Source organism: Myotis davidii, unplaced genomic scaffold (assembly GCF_000327345.1).
Source record: "Myotis davidii unplaced genomic scaffold, ASM32734v1 scaffold135, whole genome shotgun sequence".
Taxonomy (NCBI): domain Eukaryota; kingdom Metazoa; phylum Chordata; class Mammalia; order Chiroptera; family Vespertilionidae; genus Myotis; species Myotis davidii.
Window position 1 is genome coordinate 11674789 of NW_006289813.1, and position 19385 is coordinate 11694173.

General features: G+C 46.0%; 1 protein-coding gene across 1 annotated transcript in view; it reads left to right on the plus strand.

Moving 5' to 3' along the window:
• UBE2QL1 (ubiquitin conjugating enzyme E2Q family like 1) overlaps positions 1-18517 on the plus strand; it is a 35347-nt gene extending 16830 nt beyond the window's left edge. Inside the window, exon 2 of the mRNA XM_006762470.2 lies at positions 17179-18517. Within this exon, the coding sequence (XP_006762533.1) occupies positions 17179-17310 (132 nt within the window). The 3' untranslated portion in view covers positions 17311-18517. The remainder of the gene's footprint in view (positions 1-17178) is intronic.
• Positions 18518-19385: the final 868 nt, after the last annotated feature.

Below are 19385 nucleotides of genomic sequence, written 5' to 3' on the forward strand. Positions count from 1 at the left end.
CTCCGCACCTCAGAATTTGACTTCAGCACTGCGCCTCCTCTGAGTGTCCGTATGCGTTACTCTTTCCTCCTAGTTGTAGGACTTCCACTCAGCCAGCATTCCTGTGGTTCTGGATGATGTCCGTTCCGTCTTTTAGTTTCACTTTTGAAGTGGTTGTTTGAGGCAGCAAACTCCGGCGTTAACCTATGCCGCCATCTTGGTTCTCCGTCTATTGTTGTGATTTTAAAGTGGAATTTTTGTTCCAGAATATTCTAAACTTTTTTTTTCATTTTTGTACAATCACATAATTAAGCAGAGTTGGGAAAAGTAGACATGCTGCACACATTTGCCAGTAAACGCAGATATTCATGTGTTTTATTGAGCCACAATAACATTTGGCATTCCTTTGCCATTCAGAGTAAATTCTCTTCCCAATATACTGTGGTTTTAAGTTCTGCAATAGGAACAAGGAAGCTACAAAAGATCTAAAATCCTGCAGGAGACAAAAATCCCAAAGTCAGGGTGGTGAGTCATCTCATCAATGGAAAAGCACGGGGAACCAGCTTCCAGTAAGTTCCTGTGGACCTTTTCAGCACCCACATTCTGTTGGCTGGCTTGCTTGTAAGGTACTGAAGGTCTCTATCAGACGTAGCTGATTTTAGTGTTGCATGTGTGAGGGTTCTTGGCCACTTCTGGCTGCCCTTCTGAGTTAGAACTGGACTGGAACAGTTATGAGGTCAGAGAGCAAATAGCGAGGCTCAGAGCTGGTGCAGGCAGGTCTGGAAAGGTCCCCTTTATCCTGATGTCACCTGTGGGCTCATTGCCCTAAGTACACACACACCTCCTCAGGTATCCCCCAGTCAGATTTTAAATGCCTTGACAATGTTTGGGAAATAGAGATTCCTTTTGACTTGGGTGCAGCTGTTGTTTTCTGCTCTGGGCATTTTAAGCAGGTGCAGTCAGAGGGATTCAGAGTTCTGTAGGGCCACTGGTCCTCTGCCCTAATGACATCTCACCTTGGATGGGTTAATATCAACCTCATGTGCAACTTATGGGGGAGGTCACCAGAATCAGACACTTTTTAAAAGCAACTGCTTTTCTAGTTTTCTTAGATACAGTGAATTGGCAGACAATAATTTGATTGTGTCTGCATAGAGTGAATACATTAATTTTGTAACAGGAAACCAGGTAATTGGCAAAATATAACTCTCCAAGTTGCTATCTCACAACCTGCTTCCAGTGTCCTGGAAGTGGACAACCTGCTTCCAGTGTCCTGGAAGTGGACAACCTGCTTCCAGTGTCCTGGAAGTGGACAGTGGAGCCCATGGGAGATGCTGCACTGTCCCTATAACAAGCACTTTGTGGGGTACTCTAGGATGCCTGTCATGCCCCTCATGACCCAGGACACAACAGCTCAGTGTCAGGGTGAGGATGGAGGCCACACCTGGAGGACCACCCCAGCTCACTTCCTGCTTGAGAATCACTGCAGGAACATAACACCAGTTCCAAGACTACAGCATGAATCTACACTCATGCTTGCATTTTAACCCATATTTAACTTCAGTGAATGTGGAACCTTGAATCTTTTCTCCATTTTCAAATCTTTCTTTTTTCCCCTGTGCAGAGAGCATTTACCTAATACATTTTGTCTTTTCTATGTATGTGTTTATCACCTTCCTGCTCACTACCAGCTGCTTCCCTCTGTTATTCAGGCCCTGAAGTAGCCTTCCTTCTTCTCCCCATCCTCCCCTCTGCCCTCCATTCCCCCCTCTGCCCCCCGCCCTCCCTTCTGCCCTCTATCCTCCTCTCTGCTATGCATCCACACCTCTACTCCCCATCCTCTTCTCTTTTCCCCCTTCTTCACCTCTGCTTCTCATCCTCCCCTCTTCTCACTGTCATCCCTTCTAACCCTGATTATTTTGCTCTTCATCATCCTCTCTGCTCCCCCATTCTCTCCTCTTCTTCCTGTCCTCCCCTCTGCTCTTCAATCCTCACCTATGCCCCATTCTTCTTTCTACTCCCTGTTACCTGCTCTGCTCCTCTTATCAACTCCCTACTCACCTGCCTTTGAACCCTGGAAAGTAGGGAGGCAGGAGGTAGTGAGTGCTTTGACTATGACTAGGGAGATCAGTTCTCAAGGTCTTAGCAACAGGTCTGCTCATTCCTTCTCTTCCCCATTTATTCTTCTGCAAACTGAAACAAGAGTCCATCTGCCTGGTGTCCTGGTGAGACTTTAGTGAGCTGCTGTGGGAAGATTTTAGCTGCCCCTTTAGTACCCCAAGACCAAGTCCCCACTTGGAATCCCACCCACCAGACCCATCTCCAGGTCACATCCTCCTTGTAGCCTCTACTCCTCCCTCTGCCCAAGCTCCCTGTGCAATCCCAGAGCACTCTGCTTTCAGCTTGCTCCAGCATGTGCTTCCTCTTGGAGGCTGTGCCATGTCTGTCCACCCAGCTGGGCTGGATGTTCCTCACAGGGCGAATAACTCTCTGTAACTGAAACCAAGGTTCAACTGCCTGCCACCAAGAAAGCCAACTCATGAGACAGGTGCTGGTTAAAAGGAAAGAAGTTTATTCAAGTGCAGGGAACCCGAGAAGATGGGGGACTCTTGTCACAAAGCCCATCTATCATCTCAGTGCAGGGGTTTTTATAGGGAGGGAAAGTGAAACCAGAACAGAGAGATCAGAGGGAGGAGCTATGGATATGCAGTGTCCTTGCTGGTCCCAATATGGTCTTTAATGTCAGCATGCTGGAATTGGTCAGTGTTAGCCAAATTCCTGCAGTTGGGTGATCCTTTTCACCTGATGTCATGGTCAAGGCCATTTCTTGTACAAGCTGGAACTGGAACTTCTGATGCCTACAATATGCTAATAAGGAAACCATTAGTATGTGAGTGCCTTTTATCATTTTGTTAGTACATTTTATTCTAATTCCATTTCATGGTTAGTCAAATCAGAGTAGTATAGAGTTTTTATTCCCTGTCACATACCCACAGGAGGAGCAATTTATTGGGACTCTGGGTAGGCAGGCATTGGGGGCTTGCAGGGACTAGCCCAGACCTTGCATCAAGCAAGCACTCCACAGCTATTATAGAGTAAAACTGAGTTGATGACTTTCAGGTACCGCAAGGTCATGAATCATCAAAGAAAAATTATGGGTGTTGAATGCACTGTAATTACAGTGTCAAGAAAGTGGACATTTTTAGCAATAAAATGACACTGGGTCAAAAAGGCAGGCGTTGTCTAGCTGTCACTGAGTGCCAAAATAATTTCACCTCCAGCACCATGTGCATCCCTTGTGATTTGAATTTATCTAAACACTGAATTTATTGATCATATTTTAGTAAGTATGAGAATTCATGTTATGAATTTTTGTTTTTAATCATGTGCCCTGGAAATGTCATTGTACTATTTGTCATAAAATAAATGAGGTTGGACACTAGGTGGAAGCTTGTGTTCAGAGTCCAAGAGCTAGTGAGTTCAGGTCCCTGCTCCCTGTCCCCAGCTCACCAATCAACATGTTAGGGTCTGGCACTTATTTTGTCATTTCAGCATGAAGGGTGTTATTTAAAGAATTTGTCTATAAACATCTTCTTTTTGGTCTCTTTGTGGTCTTTTCCTAATTGGAGGTTTCTATGCTACTGTGTTCTCCTCTCAGTCTCCCTCTCTTCCTCCCCACAATTCATTTCTTCCCTTCCCTTCCCTTTCCTTCCCTTCCCTTCCTTTCCCTCCCCTCCCCTCCCCTCCCCTTCCTTCCCCTCCCCTCCTCTCTTCTCTCTCACTCTCTCTCTCTCTCCCCCTTTCTTCCCTCTCCTTCCTTCCATCCACTCATCTGTGGCTTTTCTTATTGGAGCCTGAATTTGCCTTTACTACTATTGGAAGGCTGCTGGGATTACAAGGTTATACAGACTGGGTACTTTAAGCAACAGAAATTCATTTTATCACAGGTCTGGAGGCTGGAATTCCAAAATTTAAGATGTTAGCAGGGTTGGTTCCTTCTGAGGCATTTCTCCTTGGCTTGTAGACAGTCATCTGTCCTCATAGGGTCTTCCCTATGCTTGTCTGTGTCCTGATCTTTTCTTATAAGGACACCAGTCAATTCAGGTTAGGACACACCCCAATGACTTCATTTTTCCTTAATGATATTGGTAAAGACACTTATCTTCAAATACAGTCACATTCAGAGGTGCCGGAGATGAGGATATCATTATGTAAAAACTGGGAGATACTATTCAGCCAAAAACAGTACTCTTCTTTTCCAAACACATCTTAATATTTACTTTTCCTCTTGTGACTTTGATCTTAGAATTCACATCTTTCCATCATGGTCCTGAGGCCTGGTCCCTTGACTCTTACTGCCCCCAGGTCTCTTAGGAATTGAACTTTTCTTCACCTCCTCAGCCCCCTTTCCCTCCTGCACCCTTCCTCCTCATAAATTTTAGGTTTTCCAGAATTGTTGTTTCTTAGCTTTGTTTTTCTTAGCTTTCCCAGAATTTATTTTCTACTTTTTCCCAGTAATAATAATTGCCTTTCTTTTCTCATTCTCTCCTTTTTCTTTCCACTAAAGGATTTCTCTGGTTTTGTTTGCTCTGGGCTTTTCCTGTTGCTTTCAGCAAAACTTTTGAGTAGGGCTCCCTCCATCTTCTGTTTTGCCTCTTTATTCCTGTGTACCTGATGACATTTTCTCCCACTTTTCTTTCGCATGTTCTCTAAACTCTGCGCCCTACTCCAATGCCACACCCCTGAATTTGGCACGATTGCCGAGAATACTCTTTTCTCCTTTCTTTCCAGCCATTACTGTCTCAAATATCCCTGTCCACGCAGGACTAGTCACTTGTCCAGTTGCTTCTCTCTGATTCAGTATTTCCTCTCCTCTGCTTCGCCCAGAGCTCTGTGTCTGCCTTTTCCTCTCAGAGTCATCTCAGCCCTTGGAGCAGGTGGCTGAGAAAAGGGACACTGTGCATTTGCCTGGGGCCTGCAGAGACAGAAGACTTTGAGCAAAACCAGGGTGCAGAGGAAGTGGCCTGGGATAGGCAGGGTAGACATTCCAGGTGAACCAAAAGGGAGAAGGGCTGCTTGGTTGATAATTATTTAAAACAACAGCTTGAGGTTTGCTGATCCTGGAAGCCCTCACTTGTGGACTGACTGAGGTCAAAATTATTGTGAATATGTTTTAATCCAATTGGTTTTTATGCTGGTACACCCACGTTGATGCATTTTTTTATCCAAAGTTATTTTTATCAATTTAATGCCCTTCCCAAACTCAGATGTAGGATGCTTTCTGAAAGCCCTTAATTCCATTTGTATGCTAATTTTACTCATTAATTTATATTACATCAGAAAACAATTCTTATTTGGTAATTTTATTGATCGAACTGTTTGAAACAAGCACTTAACAAGAGTGTGGTGATACATCAGATTCATCACAAGGTTTATTGAAAACAGTTTTGTTCACCCATTTGCATTTTGCATGCGTTCTTATATTACTCAAAAGTAGAGGAACTCAGTCAAATATCCCCAAATATCTCCACCAGTCTCCCACCTAGCCCTGCGAACTGTCCTGTGTGATCATTCCTGGAGGAACCTAACATAATGTATGAGCACAGCCACCCCCTCACACCAGGTCCGTGGACTCCTCTTCAGAATTTAAGCTCCCTTTCATCTATTTTCTCTGTGCATTCTGCCGTCCATCTTAAACCCTCCCTCCTGTCTCCTGTCTTCTTGGAACATTGAACTCTGTAGAGCAAGGACTTGGTTTTACCACCAGCACTAACAGAGGACAGCAGTGCTGTTTGAGCTCTCTCTGCATCTCCTCCAACACAATTATGTTATTTCTGTGTGTCTAGACAAAAGCTGAGCAGATGACACTCAGCACCTTATTTGTTGTTACTCTTTCTGGTATAGCAGAACAGTTACGAGCACGGGTTCTGGAACCAACTTTGTGAGTCCGATTCCAGCTCCACCACCCACCTGCTGCGTGAACTTGGGCACTTTAACTCTGTGCCTCAGGTTCCTCATCAGGAGCGAGGTTATGGCAGTCCCTCCCTGGTTAGGATAGAGCACACTTATAAACATGAAGTTTTCCGAACATTGACTGGGACACACTTGACCTGTATTGTATTGTAAAGTATGTATCTTTTGAAGATTCGAGTGATGTTCATAAAAATCACTGACTGAATTCGTTTCTCTACTTATTATACTTCTTAATCAAAAAGAAAAAGTACTGTAGGAGCACCCTTATACAAATAATAGAGTTGAAATCAGAGCATCCCCAAAGTAATGACCTAAAAGTAATAATAGCCATCCCAGTTGCCTATAGAAAATCACTTTTTAATTTTTATTAGGTCAGTCAAAGTCAGTCCCTCGGTTTTCTAAGCTTTTCAGTCAGAGACTAGAAACTTGAATTTAGAACCAACTTTTTTCCTTGATTACTATCATAAGATGATTTCATGGTAACAGAACTCCACCTTTTCCAGACACATCCCCACCTCGTTGCTTTCTCAACACCGAGTAAGCTATTCCATATCCTGCATCATCTTGTAAACAGGAAAAGCATGTACTGGTTTCCACCTGCACCAGAACCATCACCTGTGTGACACCAGCAAACAGCAAATTTGGAGCAGGGGGTGATGCTATGTAGTCCTGCAATGGTTTGAATCCTGCACTTTTATCCAGTTATTCATGGCACATGGCCAGATGGACTCTCCGTACTCAAAGCTCTTTATTTAACAAGAAACCAGTGTAGGTACAGGGCAGAGGGGATTGGAATGCAGGGAGTGGGGGTGGTGGAGGGGTGGGAGCAAGAGGGGAGTCAGAGGAGATGGGTGTGATATGAGAGCAGTAACTCCAGCCATGGACCCAGAATGCTGACATGCTGTGATACACACCCATGGTGCAGAAATGAGCTGATTTTCCCGAGCATGTTATGGGTGCTGTTTTTCACCACAAGACCCTCCAGAACATTGTTTTATGCTACACTTAGTTTTTAATGTAAAGTGCACTAGGATTGGTTGAGTTAGGACACGCCATCACACCCCTGAAATGGCCCAAAATATGGGGTGGCGCCTGCTCAGGTGTGGGTGAGTGTCTGGAAATCTTCAGGGGAGAGGGGTGCTGTCATGATCAAGCTCCTTGTCTTCCCAGCAGGTGCAGTCTAATGGCCCGAGGTGAGGGAGGTGAAGTTGCCTCCTATTTCTGTACAGAGCGGTGCCTCCCCCAGCATCCAGCACCCTGGCACCTCATTAGCGCCTCATTAGCAGCTGGTGCACAAAACAACCAAAAGTGTGTTCTCGAGCAAACGTAGCAGGCATTGTCAGTTTATTACAAGGTGTTTGTTATTCAACATTTTCAGCACATAGAGGGCCAGTTTTCCACAGGGGGAGCATCCCTTTTGAAGACTGTCCTGCTGGGCTGGCCCTGCTGCCCTGAGGAGCTTGTGGGAGGGTGACGGGGCATTGACTCATTATGGGGTGGTGCAATGAAGCAGAAACTCGAGGGCGGCAGAAAGGGGTCACAAAAGTGTCACAGCATTCCTCAAGTGTGCCAAATCAGCTCCAAAACTTAGGACAGTTTTAATGAAAGTGACACAGGAAGCAGAAATGCTCCATGAATGCATAACCTGTAGCAGGTGATCCTTTTCGGTTCTTTTCATCCTTCGAGTGACCTTCGGTGATATGCAATGTGCAGTGCCCACTTGCTAATTAGATTCCTCAGCAGAAAAACATACTTTGGATTTATAAGGCCAAACCACCATTGTCTCTGCTGGACACTGGTTGCCACCAATAATGGTTTGCCTTCACAGGGCAGGAGTGACCCCCTCTTGGGGTAGAGAGAAGTGAAAAACAGTGACCCCAACTCCAGGGACTCAGAAATCCCTGCCTCCACCCATCCTCACCCGAGTGGCCTAACCCATGAGCTCTGGGACCACCAGCTTACATCAGTGCTGAAGGCCCATGGTCACATGAGGGTGCCCCATCCCCTGGGAGGACAGGGCCAGCAGGACAGACCCCCACACTTCTCACACACCTATTAGCCCCCCACAGCCTTCTGCCTCAGACTAATTGGACACCTGCCCATCTCCTGTGCGTCTCCACTCAACCTCTGTGCACCCACCGAGCCTCACAAACAGAGCTTGGCTCCAGTCTGTGGACCCCCCAGTCAGACTGATGTAGGTGGATCTGCCATCTTAGGCCAAGCTCATGGTCCCAGCCATGACAGGGTTTCCTGATGCCTCACACTCACACCTAGCCCCCTCACACTGGAGATAGCCTGCTAAGGTTTGCTGCAAGTGTAATGGCCATAGGTGGGGAATTTGTGGGAAGCTACCCCACTTTCTGCCCCCCAGATGGGTGTGACTGGCGAACTGGCTCCTGCCAGCAGGTCTCTGACTGAGGGGCTCTTGGTGATGTTTCAGACTTTGAGGAAATGGTTGGATAGGAAGTTGGGTGAGCTTTATTCAAAATAAAGAGGTGAAAGGAAAACTCTTTGGGTGGGGGGGGGGGGGGGGGGGGGGGGGGGGGGTGAGTTGTATCCTGACAATCTCCACTCAGAAACAACAGTGGCTGACCTGGAGCAAGTGACTGGCAGGAAGGGGACTGACATTTGGGATTGAGTTGGAGGCTGATGGTGAGAATTCCAGAGTCCCTGCCTGGACACATGTGAACCAAAGATGGAGTGGACTGGTGACCTAGACTGTGGTTCTTTGGAGACAAACTGAGTGTTCAGGGCTGTTCTAGGAGGCTGCATCCACCCCTCATAACAATGAGTCCCATCTGTGCTCAGCACTTCAAGGAGGACTAAGCCGAAGGCAGACCTTGACCCCCTCCTCAGACCTGTCCTCCGTGAAAGGCAGGATGGGACATCACCAGTGGCCAGAGGTGAAATTTCACATCCGTGTGAGCATTGCTCTTTTGTTAAGAATAAAAAAAGTAGTGAAGAGATGAAGTAAATAACCCATGTAGAGTCTTTGTTATTGCTGTGTTTTTATAGCAAAACAGACTCTTCTCAAAAGTAATATATATTTTACTCACATCATGGGAGATGGACATGACTGAGAGTCCACAAAGGGAGGGACAAGGGGCTCCCTCCAAATATAATATATATTTGCCCAAATCATAACATTTTTACATTTGGATTTTTTGAGAAAATATATCTTAAGACATCCAGCAATTCCAAAATCTCATCAGTTTTATTTATTTGATGTTGTAGAATTTCCTTTCCCATTTTAAAGTTGCCTTGTTAACTGTTGCAGTGGCGACTTTCTCTGTCATTGCAAGTCACACTGCTTGGGGAAGATAGTGAAGCTGTGAAATGTCTCCATAAGTCGCCCAGACAGACATGGCTCCTGAAACCAGAAACCATCCTGAGAGTGAAAACACGACGTCGATGTTACCCCGGTTCTCTATGAAAATCTTGTGTTACTTCTTGATGCAGTTTTTCCAGATCAACCCAGTTTGGGATAATTTTGTCAAACTCATGAAGTCCCTGCTAGCAGAGGCAGAGGGTGGACTTTTTCGAACCCACGAGGAGGCAGCTGGAATTAGCTCATTAGTAGATAACACGGAAGGAGTGGCTGTTTTGCACTATAGATGTGTTTTAGCCGTGGAAATGGAACATAGTGTCCTTGGCTTGGCCTGTCACAAGCAGCTTCCTTTGCATTCTGCATCTAGTAAAAATGGAACCATGGATTGCCAGTGGTCCCCAGGAGCAGGGACTGTGAGTGGACAAGCATCTCATTAGGGAGACCCCCCTGCTCCAATCACTCAGGAGCCAGAGTCCAGGAGGGTCCACACGCCTGGGGCAGAAAGACCGGGCTCTCGGGGTGGAAGCAGATGCAATGCACGGATCAGCTCAGGGCTTAAACTAGCTCTGTGGTGAATGGGGGATGGAGGCCAGGAGCTCCATGTTGAAAAGAGGGTGTAGAGGGCTAAGAGGGCATTTAGTGACCCTGACTCATCCTCCGTCCAGGGCGGGGGTGGGGTGGGGGAAGGAAGGGAAGCCAGGGTGGGCAGCATTTGTGAATGGTCAGAATCCCATTTTTCTTCTCTTCTGAGACCCTTCTCCATGTTTCTGAGAGTCAGCTGGGCCTTGGGTGCAGAGTGTGGACTTCCGTCCTGCGCTGGCGTCCTGTGTGACTTGGGGCACGTCCTTGAGCTCTCTGTCTGTCTCTTTATCCATAAATCAAGGTTGATGAGAGCACAGCCCAGTTGGTGTGGTTTCAGGGAGGTTTTAACGAGTGTGTTCAAGCCCCATCCTGGCACCCAGCAAGCGCTAGACAGAGCCACGAATGCCTTTAATAAGTAGGTCTGGCTGTCACTTCCTGAGCTCCAGTGCCGCTAATGAAACCCACTGGGACCTGGCTGCCTCAGCAGAAGTATAAGTATGAGTGGAATCTCCAAAGAAATATTTTTGAAATGATAATCTGATATTTAAATTTTTAGCAAAAAGTTCCTTTTTCTCTGCTTTCTTCTTCCAAGAAAATACGATATATCTCAAAACAGAATTAATAATTGCTGGAACATTCTTTAAAATATAGAGGGAAGAGGTCTTTATGTTTCACAAGCATCAAAAATATCCATGAACTGTGTCTTTGGTGCTGTCAGTGGCCTGAGGGTTTTTTATGATAATATTGAATATTACCGAAGTTTTTCTAAAACTGATGCTGGCTTTGTCATCCTAAGAGTTTTCACAAATTTAAGAGCAAATATCGGAAGATGTTTATTACCTAATACTTGGGGAAATGTTTTAGAGACTTTAATAGAGAGTTTGTGGTTACATAATATTTCTCAATGGAAAACTCTAGAATGTTCCACTAAAGCAACATTCCTTCTTGAGTGAAGTGGCTTTGCATCTTGACATTTTTCTGATGAGAGTCATTGCCACCGGAGAGCTGGGATCTGGCCAGTTGTACTCATTCATTCACCTACTACCACCACCCACCAGGCCCTGGCTAAGCCCTGCACATCCCGCTCACCTGGTGTCACCTGGTGTCTCTAGCAATACACACAAGGTCTTCTGGGTGGCAGGCACTTAATAAACCTGTGGGAAATAGAGGTTGCTATCTTGGGACATCTTTATTATTAAGCTGCACTTTTCTAAAGGACCAAATTTTTCTTTAATGTGTGGAGGTTGCTTAAAAAGATAAGGTCAAGAAGAGTTTATAAAGTTCTGATTTTATTACAAATCAAGCAAGCATCACATTTCCTGCTAAGGGTCGGCACCAATGCTTTTTGGGCACTGACCTGGCACCCTGCATTCAGGTCCCCATCTGCACCTTCCCTGACTCCCCTTGCCTGCCCAGCCTGTGTGCCCATGGCTTTCTGTTTCTCCTCTTGCATGACCCCCCCACACACACACACTGCTCCCCAGTCCCCTTTCTGGAGCATCTCCTAAGGCAGTGTCGCCCGCAAGCTGTCCTGTGTCACTGGTCACACCACCACCTTGCCCGCTTGCCACCCTGCACACCAGGCCAGTGATTTCTCCTTGTCCAAAGGCTCACGAATACCACAGTGGGCACATGGTTCAGATGTGGAGACCGAGGTGCAGAGAGGGCGACTTGCTCCAAGCCCGTAGCTAGTGGGCACAGCCCCTTGCCCCTCCCTTTGTGGACCCTCAGTCATGTCCATCTCCCATGATGTGAGAGCTCCAAGCACTGCATCCAACGGCCTCCTGCCTTGTGTGCCTGGATTTATGATACTCAGTCCAAGCCCAGCCCACCCAAAGGGACTCAGTACCTTAACCTGGAAACCTGTTTTCTCCTGGGTCAGAAACCCATAAGCCTCAGTCCCCCTTCCCCTCAATGGCATTCCTCCCAAACCCTGCTGACATCGCCTACTGGACCCAGCCCCTCTCTCTCCACCCACATTGCCTCTGCCACAGGCCAGGTTTCACCTGCCTTCTCTGGACTATGACAATAAGCTAACTTGCCAACACCCCAGCTTGATGGCCACGCACCTCCCAAGTGACCCATATCCCCAAAGACAACCTGATTTGATGCTCTGTCACCCCCAGGAGAGTTCAGATGCTGCCAAAGGGGGTTGAAGACCTTTCTAGCAACCTTACCTCTTGTAGAAGGAAGAATATGTCCCCCAAAAATACATATTGAAGTCCTAGCCCTCCCCACTTCACCTGAGAATGCACCCTTATTTGGGTTTTTGTGGATGTAAAGCTAAGATGAAGCCATCCTGGATTAGGATGGGCCCTAATGGGATGCCTGGTGTGTCCGGATTAAAAAAAAGGGGGGGGGGATTTGACACCGAGACAGAGAGACACACAGGGAGAAGGCCATGGGAACATGAAGACGGACAGCAGGGAGAGGGACTCTGACAAATACCAACAACCCACCAGAAGCTAGGGGGCAGCGTGGGACAGATTCTCCTCTGGGGCCTCTTCAAGCAGCGCTGCTCACACCTTGGTTTTGGACTCCTGGCCTCCAGAGCTGTGAGAATATACATTTCTGTTGTTTGAAGCCACACACTATGACACTATTCCTACAGCCCCAGGAACTGCTGTGCCTCCTATTCCTGCCTCCTCCCTCTCCCCTCCCAGGAGCACCTGGACACAAATGCTCGGAGCTCCTCCTGGCTTCCTGCTTTCTGGCTGGATTATTCCACTTGGCCTTTGAATCCAGCTCCTGGACAACCTCCTCCAGGAAGGCTGCCTTGCCTGAAAGGAGCCCAACATGCATTTGCAACCCACGCCGCAGGGGTTAGGGTTTATAAGTGCCATTAGACTATCAACTACACCTTCTAAGACCTTGAAAACAAATAGCTATTCTGCAATTCAGCCCAGGAAATGAGTGAAGAAACTTCAAAACTTTACATGAATTGTCTGGGAAGTTATTCTTAAAGAAGCAGAAGGCTGTAATTCATAGGTAAATAACACACAAAAGTGCTATGAAGGTATGTTTGCAAAGAAAAAAAAGTAAGAAGAAAAATCTCATCAAGGGAGAAATATAGAATGAATGCATTTGTTAAAATGGGCATTATTGAAAAGGTTGAGAAATTAGCCACATAAATTCCAAATATTGGACTTGCCTAAAGATATTTTTGTGACCAAATAAACCAAGTCATAATATCTAAACAAAAAAAGACATTTTTTTGTATTTTTATCAAGAGGAAATAATGCAACTAACTTTACCAAAGGAGAAGACCCTCTGATAGTTTAAAAAATTAAATGCAGTATTTATTGTGTTTGCCCTGTGCCTGGCACTGTGCCCAGCATATCATATGCTTTAACTTATCAAGTCTTTATAAAAATCCAGTGTCGTCCACTGGTTTGGCTCAGTGGATAGAGCGTTGGCCTGCGGACTGAAGGGGCCCAGGTTCGGTTCTGCTCAAGTGCATGTACCTTGGTTGTGGGCACAACCCCAGTGGGGGGGGGGCGGGAGGCAGCTGATCGATGTTTCTCTCTCAGCGATGTTTCTGTCCCTCTCCCTTCCTCTCTGTAAAAAATCAATAAAATATATTTTTTTAAAAAATCCAGTGTTATATAATACTATTATATGCTTATTTTACAGTAACTTGCCCAAGGTCACACAGCCAGGAAGTGTTGGAGCAGAGATTTGAAGCCAGATCTGTTGAATTCTGCACCCACACCACAACACCCACACTCATACTCACATGCACACACACACACAGACACACACGTACTCTGTGCCCTAGCTTTACCAAGTGTCTGCCCATCATTCTCTAAATATAGCTGGCTGTTTCAACCTCTGCTTTGAGACCCCTTACCCACACCTCTAGGGCCTGGTAAACACCTACCCACACATATTTCAAGGCTCAGCTCAAGGGTTATTAGACATAGAAGTCGTTCCGGATGCACAGACAGCTGACACTACCCCTCTCCCCACCTTTTCCTTTCTTTCTCCCACGGTAGACTTTCTCTCCACACACACCTCTCCCCTCAGCTGTATGAGAATCAGACTCATTCCCACTTTGGACAGTGCTGCAGTCCCAGTAACCAACACAGTGCCTAATGGGGAAGACTTGTAGCAATTATTTGCTAAACAAACAGAGAATGATCTGACTCCTCCTTGCTCTGGACCATCTGTTTTGTTTTTTAAATATATTTTTATTGATTTCAGAGAGGAAGGGAGAGGGAGAGAGATAGAAACATCAACGATGAGAGAGAATCACTGATCAGCTGACTCCTGCACAATGCCCCCCGCCCCCCCGGGGATCAAGCCCACAATCCGGGCATGTGCCTCCGACCAGAATCAAACCCAGGACCCTTGAGTCCACAGGCATATGCTCTATCCACTGAGCCAAACTGGCTAGGGGTGGCTCATCTTTATTCTGTACATCAGTGGTTCTTATTCAGGGGTGATTTCAAGGGGACACTTGACAATGTCTGGAGACAATTTGGTTGTCATAACTCAAGTTGTGCTGCTAGCATCTAGTGGGTGGAGGCCAGAGGCGCTGCTAAGCATCTCACAATGCACAGGACAGCCCGCTCCCTCACCCACAAGAAAGAATTCTCCAACCTATGACATCAATAGTACTGAAGCTGAGCAACCCTGATCTACCCCTTCTGTCTCAGTAGCTGTAACATATGCAATTCACTCTCCATGATGGATCTAGGCCTCGAGAGTAGGATTGCTTTGTCTTTTAAGCACCCAACATAATGGATGGGTGGGTGGGTGGATGACTGGGTGGATGGATGGATGGATGGATGGATGGATGAGAGAAATGCAGAAGGGACAGAGGCAGACTGAAATTCAATGTGCACATTGGGGTAATAAAAACCCTGAAAGATCTTTTGGCTGAACTGAGGACCTGAGTTTGGGGAAACTTATTAGCTGTGTAGAAATGTTTTCATGTTGACCATTGTGATCAGCCCCAAAAAAGGTCAAACCAAAGTACCAACTTATGTTTGACAAACGCAACCCCCGGGAGCTGTATTCTCGTTAGCACTGTTCTGCATCCATATTATGCTGAGATTCTTCAGATTCTAGGGGGAAAGTCCTACGTTGTTCATAATTTTACATTTACAGTCTGTGGCTCAGAAGAGTCTTTACTTATCTAACCTCCTAATGACAACGGAATCACAGTGGTCTGAGTAATTCTAACATCCAGGCCTTTCAGCATTAAATACAAGTAGGTATTTTAAAAGAAATAAAAGTTATTTTAACAAAAATGCCCAGAATAGACTCTTTGATTAGTAATTAAATGGAAACAGATAAGGGAGAAATATGTATGTTATAATAATAAGGAAAATATTTCTTAATAACTGTACATACTTAAAAATTCTCAAAGTATTTCCAAATTCAGTGTCTTCTCTGACATTCGGAGTGATACTGTGAAGTGATTATTGTCCCCACTTGACAGAGGAAAATACAGAGTCAGAGCAGTGAGTGAGGCTGAAGGTTTCCTCAAAGTCCAGATTCCAGGAGACTGGACCCTGGAAGTAAGAATGGAACCAGTTCAACAGCAGCATGGCCAGGGGACATCAGAGGCCCTGGATGGATGGAGCGATCCTCCCCTTCCTGGCTCAGTGGGCACCTCATGGGCATTTCAGCCAAAAGCTCAGCCACCCTGGCAGAGCCAGGAAATGCAAATGGTCGTTTTCAAGCTCAGTGTTTCACTGGATGATACTTAAATAGCCAATCAGTGGAGGGCAGGCAATCTATGAAAACGTATCTGTTAACTGTGACATGGGGTGTAGGAAACAGGAGAGGAGAGCAGAGTCCTTTGTAACAGCTCAGTGCAGTGAAGGCATGGAGACCTCCGACTAGCTGACAGCAGGCGCTTTCTCCTGGTTGCTGAATAGACTGGGCACTGACACTTTATGTTCATAATTCTTCCCAGGCCACAAAGAGGAGTCTGTTCACTGGGGGTTGTCTGTTGTTTTTTGTAACAATTGGGACTTTCACAAACAATAGGCAGTGTATATGTTCATCCAAAAGCCAACAGAACATTTCAAGATTATCATGAACCTGTATTTGACTGCTTTTAGTTCAGGATTCTCAAATCACACCATAAATTTTCAGTATTATAGAAAAAAATAATAGAGGTAATTAGAATGTTCATTTCATGAAAAAAAAACACATTTTATTTGCTCTTACTCACGAAGAAATTGATGCTGATATGCCTACAAGTTGCATTTGCATATGTTTAATGAAGTAACTTTGGACTTTGATCTCAGCCCATGATAATGATTACAAATGTATTAGCTTTTGCTGGTCCCCTTTTATCAAGTATAAGTATACCACATAAGCAACAGAGGAAATCATAAAATTAAAACTAGGAGTCATGTCCTGGTGAGACGTGAGGAAGTTTCTAGAAGTTAGTACGTGGCAGTGTCCAGTCTTCCTTCACCCTTTTAGCAGCTCACTTGATGTGAACCTAGCAGCAAATTAGACGAAGTTTGTAGTGGTATGCATGGGGAATATATGCATGCACTTGCCCGTGGAGAGAACTCAGCCAAGTCTTTCTAGAACATTTCCACCCCAGCAACAAACGCACGCATGAGACACTGAGAAAGGCCAGCAGGTCTTCAAGGAGGGGCTAAGGGAAGTCAAGTGCAAGGAAATGTGCCCAAGAGGCTCCCTGGGCCCCTACCCATCTCCCAAGTTTGTGTGAGAAATCACTGGCCCTTTACCTTTACCCCCTCACGGGACTTGAGGACAGACCTCCCCCACCAGCGACTTCCCAGGGACATGACATAAGAAATCCACTGAGTGCTCCTGAGTTTGAATTTTAAAAGTCAGATTTTTAAAATGTGTGAATATATAGATATGCTCATGTATATGTAAACATAGAAATCTCTACTATTATTGAAGAGGAACTGAAAGGTATAATTAAAGGCATCTTTGGTGGGAGAGAAGGAAGTTAGGGCAGTATCTGCCTTGGAGAGGGCGCGCTGGGACCTGCAGGGGTGCTCTTGGATAAAGCTGGCCCTCCAGCGGGGGAACTGGTGGAGGATGCTTTCCAGTGTCTTGGGAGGAGCCTGTGCGGAAGAAGCCAGTGCCCGGGTTTGTGAAAACAGCAGCCCTCCGCCTCTCCCCCACCCCAGAAGCTTGCCAGCCGCTGGACCCCTCCATCCGCCTGGTACCAAAGCTATAATGCTCCGTATCTCTCCTTGCATCACACTAATCAGGCATTAGAAAGGGCCACAACTTTGCCGGTCTTAACAAAGATGGTGGGAAACAGGGTTCCTGCCGGGGTTCTAACCTGGTTTCTCTTCCCTCTCACACAGGGGCGCATCTGCAGAAAGGCCGGCAAATCAAAGAAGTCCTTCAGTCGCAAGGAAGCGGAAGCCACCTTTAAGAGTTTGGTGAAGACACATGAAAAGTACGGCTGGGTCACCCCACCCGTCTCCGATGGCTGATGTTTGCAACGAGGCCTCTCCACACTCAGACACCCGCCATCTCCTCCTCCACGCTGAGCATCCTCCATCCTTTTTTACTCCAGCGGAACTGAATCCTGAATGCCAAGGAGACATTTAAGTTATTTATGAACAGATGTGTTTACAGGGAGAAAGAGGGAGCAAAAGCTGTTCGGGATTAAGTTTCGATCATAAATGAATGATCATCTCTAAGTCACTTTAGAACAAATGTTGAGCTGGTGACATTTCCCGGCCCACCTGCCCCTCCACCTGGTCCCATTGCCCTTAGCTTCTTTCCATAACAGCAGCTCCAAAGAGCAGGCAGGAAACTCGACGCCCGCGGCTTGACCCATTTCCGTGTCCGTGGCACCGCTCATATTCCCTAGGAGCGCCCTGCACCGCCGGTACATGTTCGCTGTGCCCTCTATCTCTGTTTCTCTCCCTGGCAGGGCAGCATCACTTAAAGATGTGTCTTTCCATGGCCCCCTGTGACAACATGTAGACCTCATTTGTGCTATGACCTTTGGCTCATGAGAACAAAAATTTAATATTGCAGGTTCTAGTGATTTCAAACTGCCCTCTTGGTTCAGATGTGCTCTCTGTGCTGGTGGGGTGGTGGCCATAGAGAAGCCAGCGCCCTTAGGTGAGAGGCAGGGCTGCTGTGGCCTAAGTGGGGCACACAACCCTGCAGATGCCAGGTGTGCACTCCCTGGGGCTCAGAGCAAAGTGTGGGGACACGTGGACAGTCTCTTCCAATATCCTGAGATGCTCCTCCGACAGCCGGTTTCTGTTCCTGTCTTCTCTCTGCTGGACAACCCACCACCAAAAACGAAAGACAGTTTTCCACTCACAAAAGTCATCGGACTCATTTTATCATGTGTGCTAGTGACAGGGAATGCCAGAACTGCCAAAGGATACCAAGTGATCGTACGACGACTTGCATGACCGGGTTTAATTCTTCACCCTGTAGTCACTTGTGTGTCCCCCTGAGGCTGGGATGCGTGAGCACCCCGCTGTGATATAAACTTCCTGTTATTTAATCTGCCCACAGTTTCATTTCTGTCTTCTGTTAAGTTACTTAGAACTTTCTAAGGAACTCCATGAGATGAAGAAATACTGTTGATAATCATTCGCAGGAAGAGGAAAAATATTCACCCCAAGTGGAAAATCTTACTGGACACATTTGAAATAAAATCATGCATACCTGAAACACTGCCTCAAGAATCCAGTCATTGTGGGCCATGCTTCTATTTCAAATATTTAATCTATCTGAACTATTTTAATATTTCAAATACCACACATAGCACGACAGCCATCTGCAGTGAGAGACAGGACATGGGTCATAGGAACCCGTAGTCTTTGCAAAAGGACTAAAATGGTCCCCAGAAGCAACCAAGGAGATAACTAGAAACTGGCACATAAAGGGATGATTTGGCCAAATTTGACTGTTGCCAATTATATTTTACCACACTGAAATATAATTTCAGAGGGAAGAGAAATCTTTGCTGATTACAAATCATTTTTCAGCCAGTCTTGGCTGCTCAGGGAACTGCCTGCTCATTGTCCAAGGTTGTCAGAAATCTAACCACACTTCACAGGACAGGAGTGGAGTCTTCTCAATACAATTGGCCACTCACCAAATCTTCCTTTTATTGCTATGTTTATTTTTTTTACCACATTTTCATGTGCCCCCTAAACACACACAGCTCTGTTCAGCCAAAACAGCAGTGTATTGAGAATGCCTGACCTCCTCCTGCTCAAGTTCCCTCCAAGTAACAATAGTCATGAAATTTGATGACAATGAACTTTAAGCGTTCATTCATCTGATCCTCCACAGAGGAATTCTCCATCCTGGAAACCCAACATTTAGGGGGTGGTTTGGGACCCTTGGCTATTCATTGTAATTGAACCACACTGTAGACCTTAAAGAGCTAGGGCAGAAACAGGTTGTCAGAGATGCACCTGAGTTCATTTCTTTCCAGATAGTTTCCTCTTTAATGTAAAATTAAAGGTGACTTCCTTTAAGGAACCATATTCATTATTTGGAGATATTTCTATATGTCCAAAGCTGGGTCACC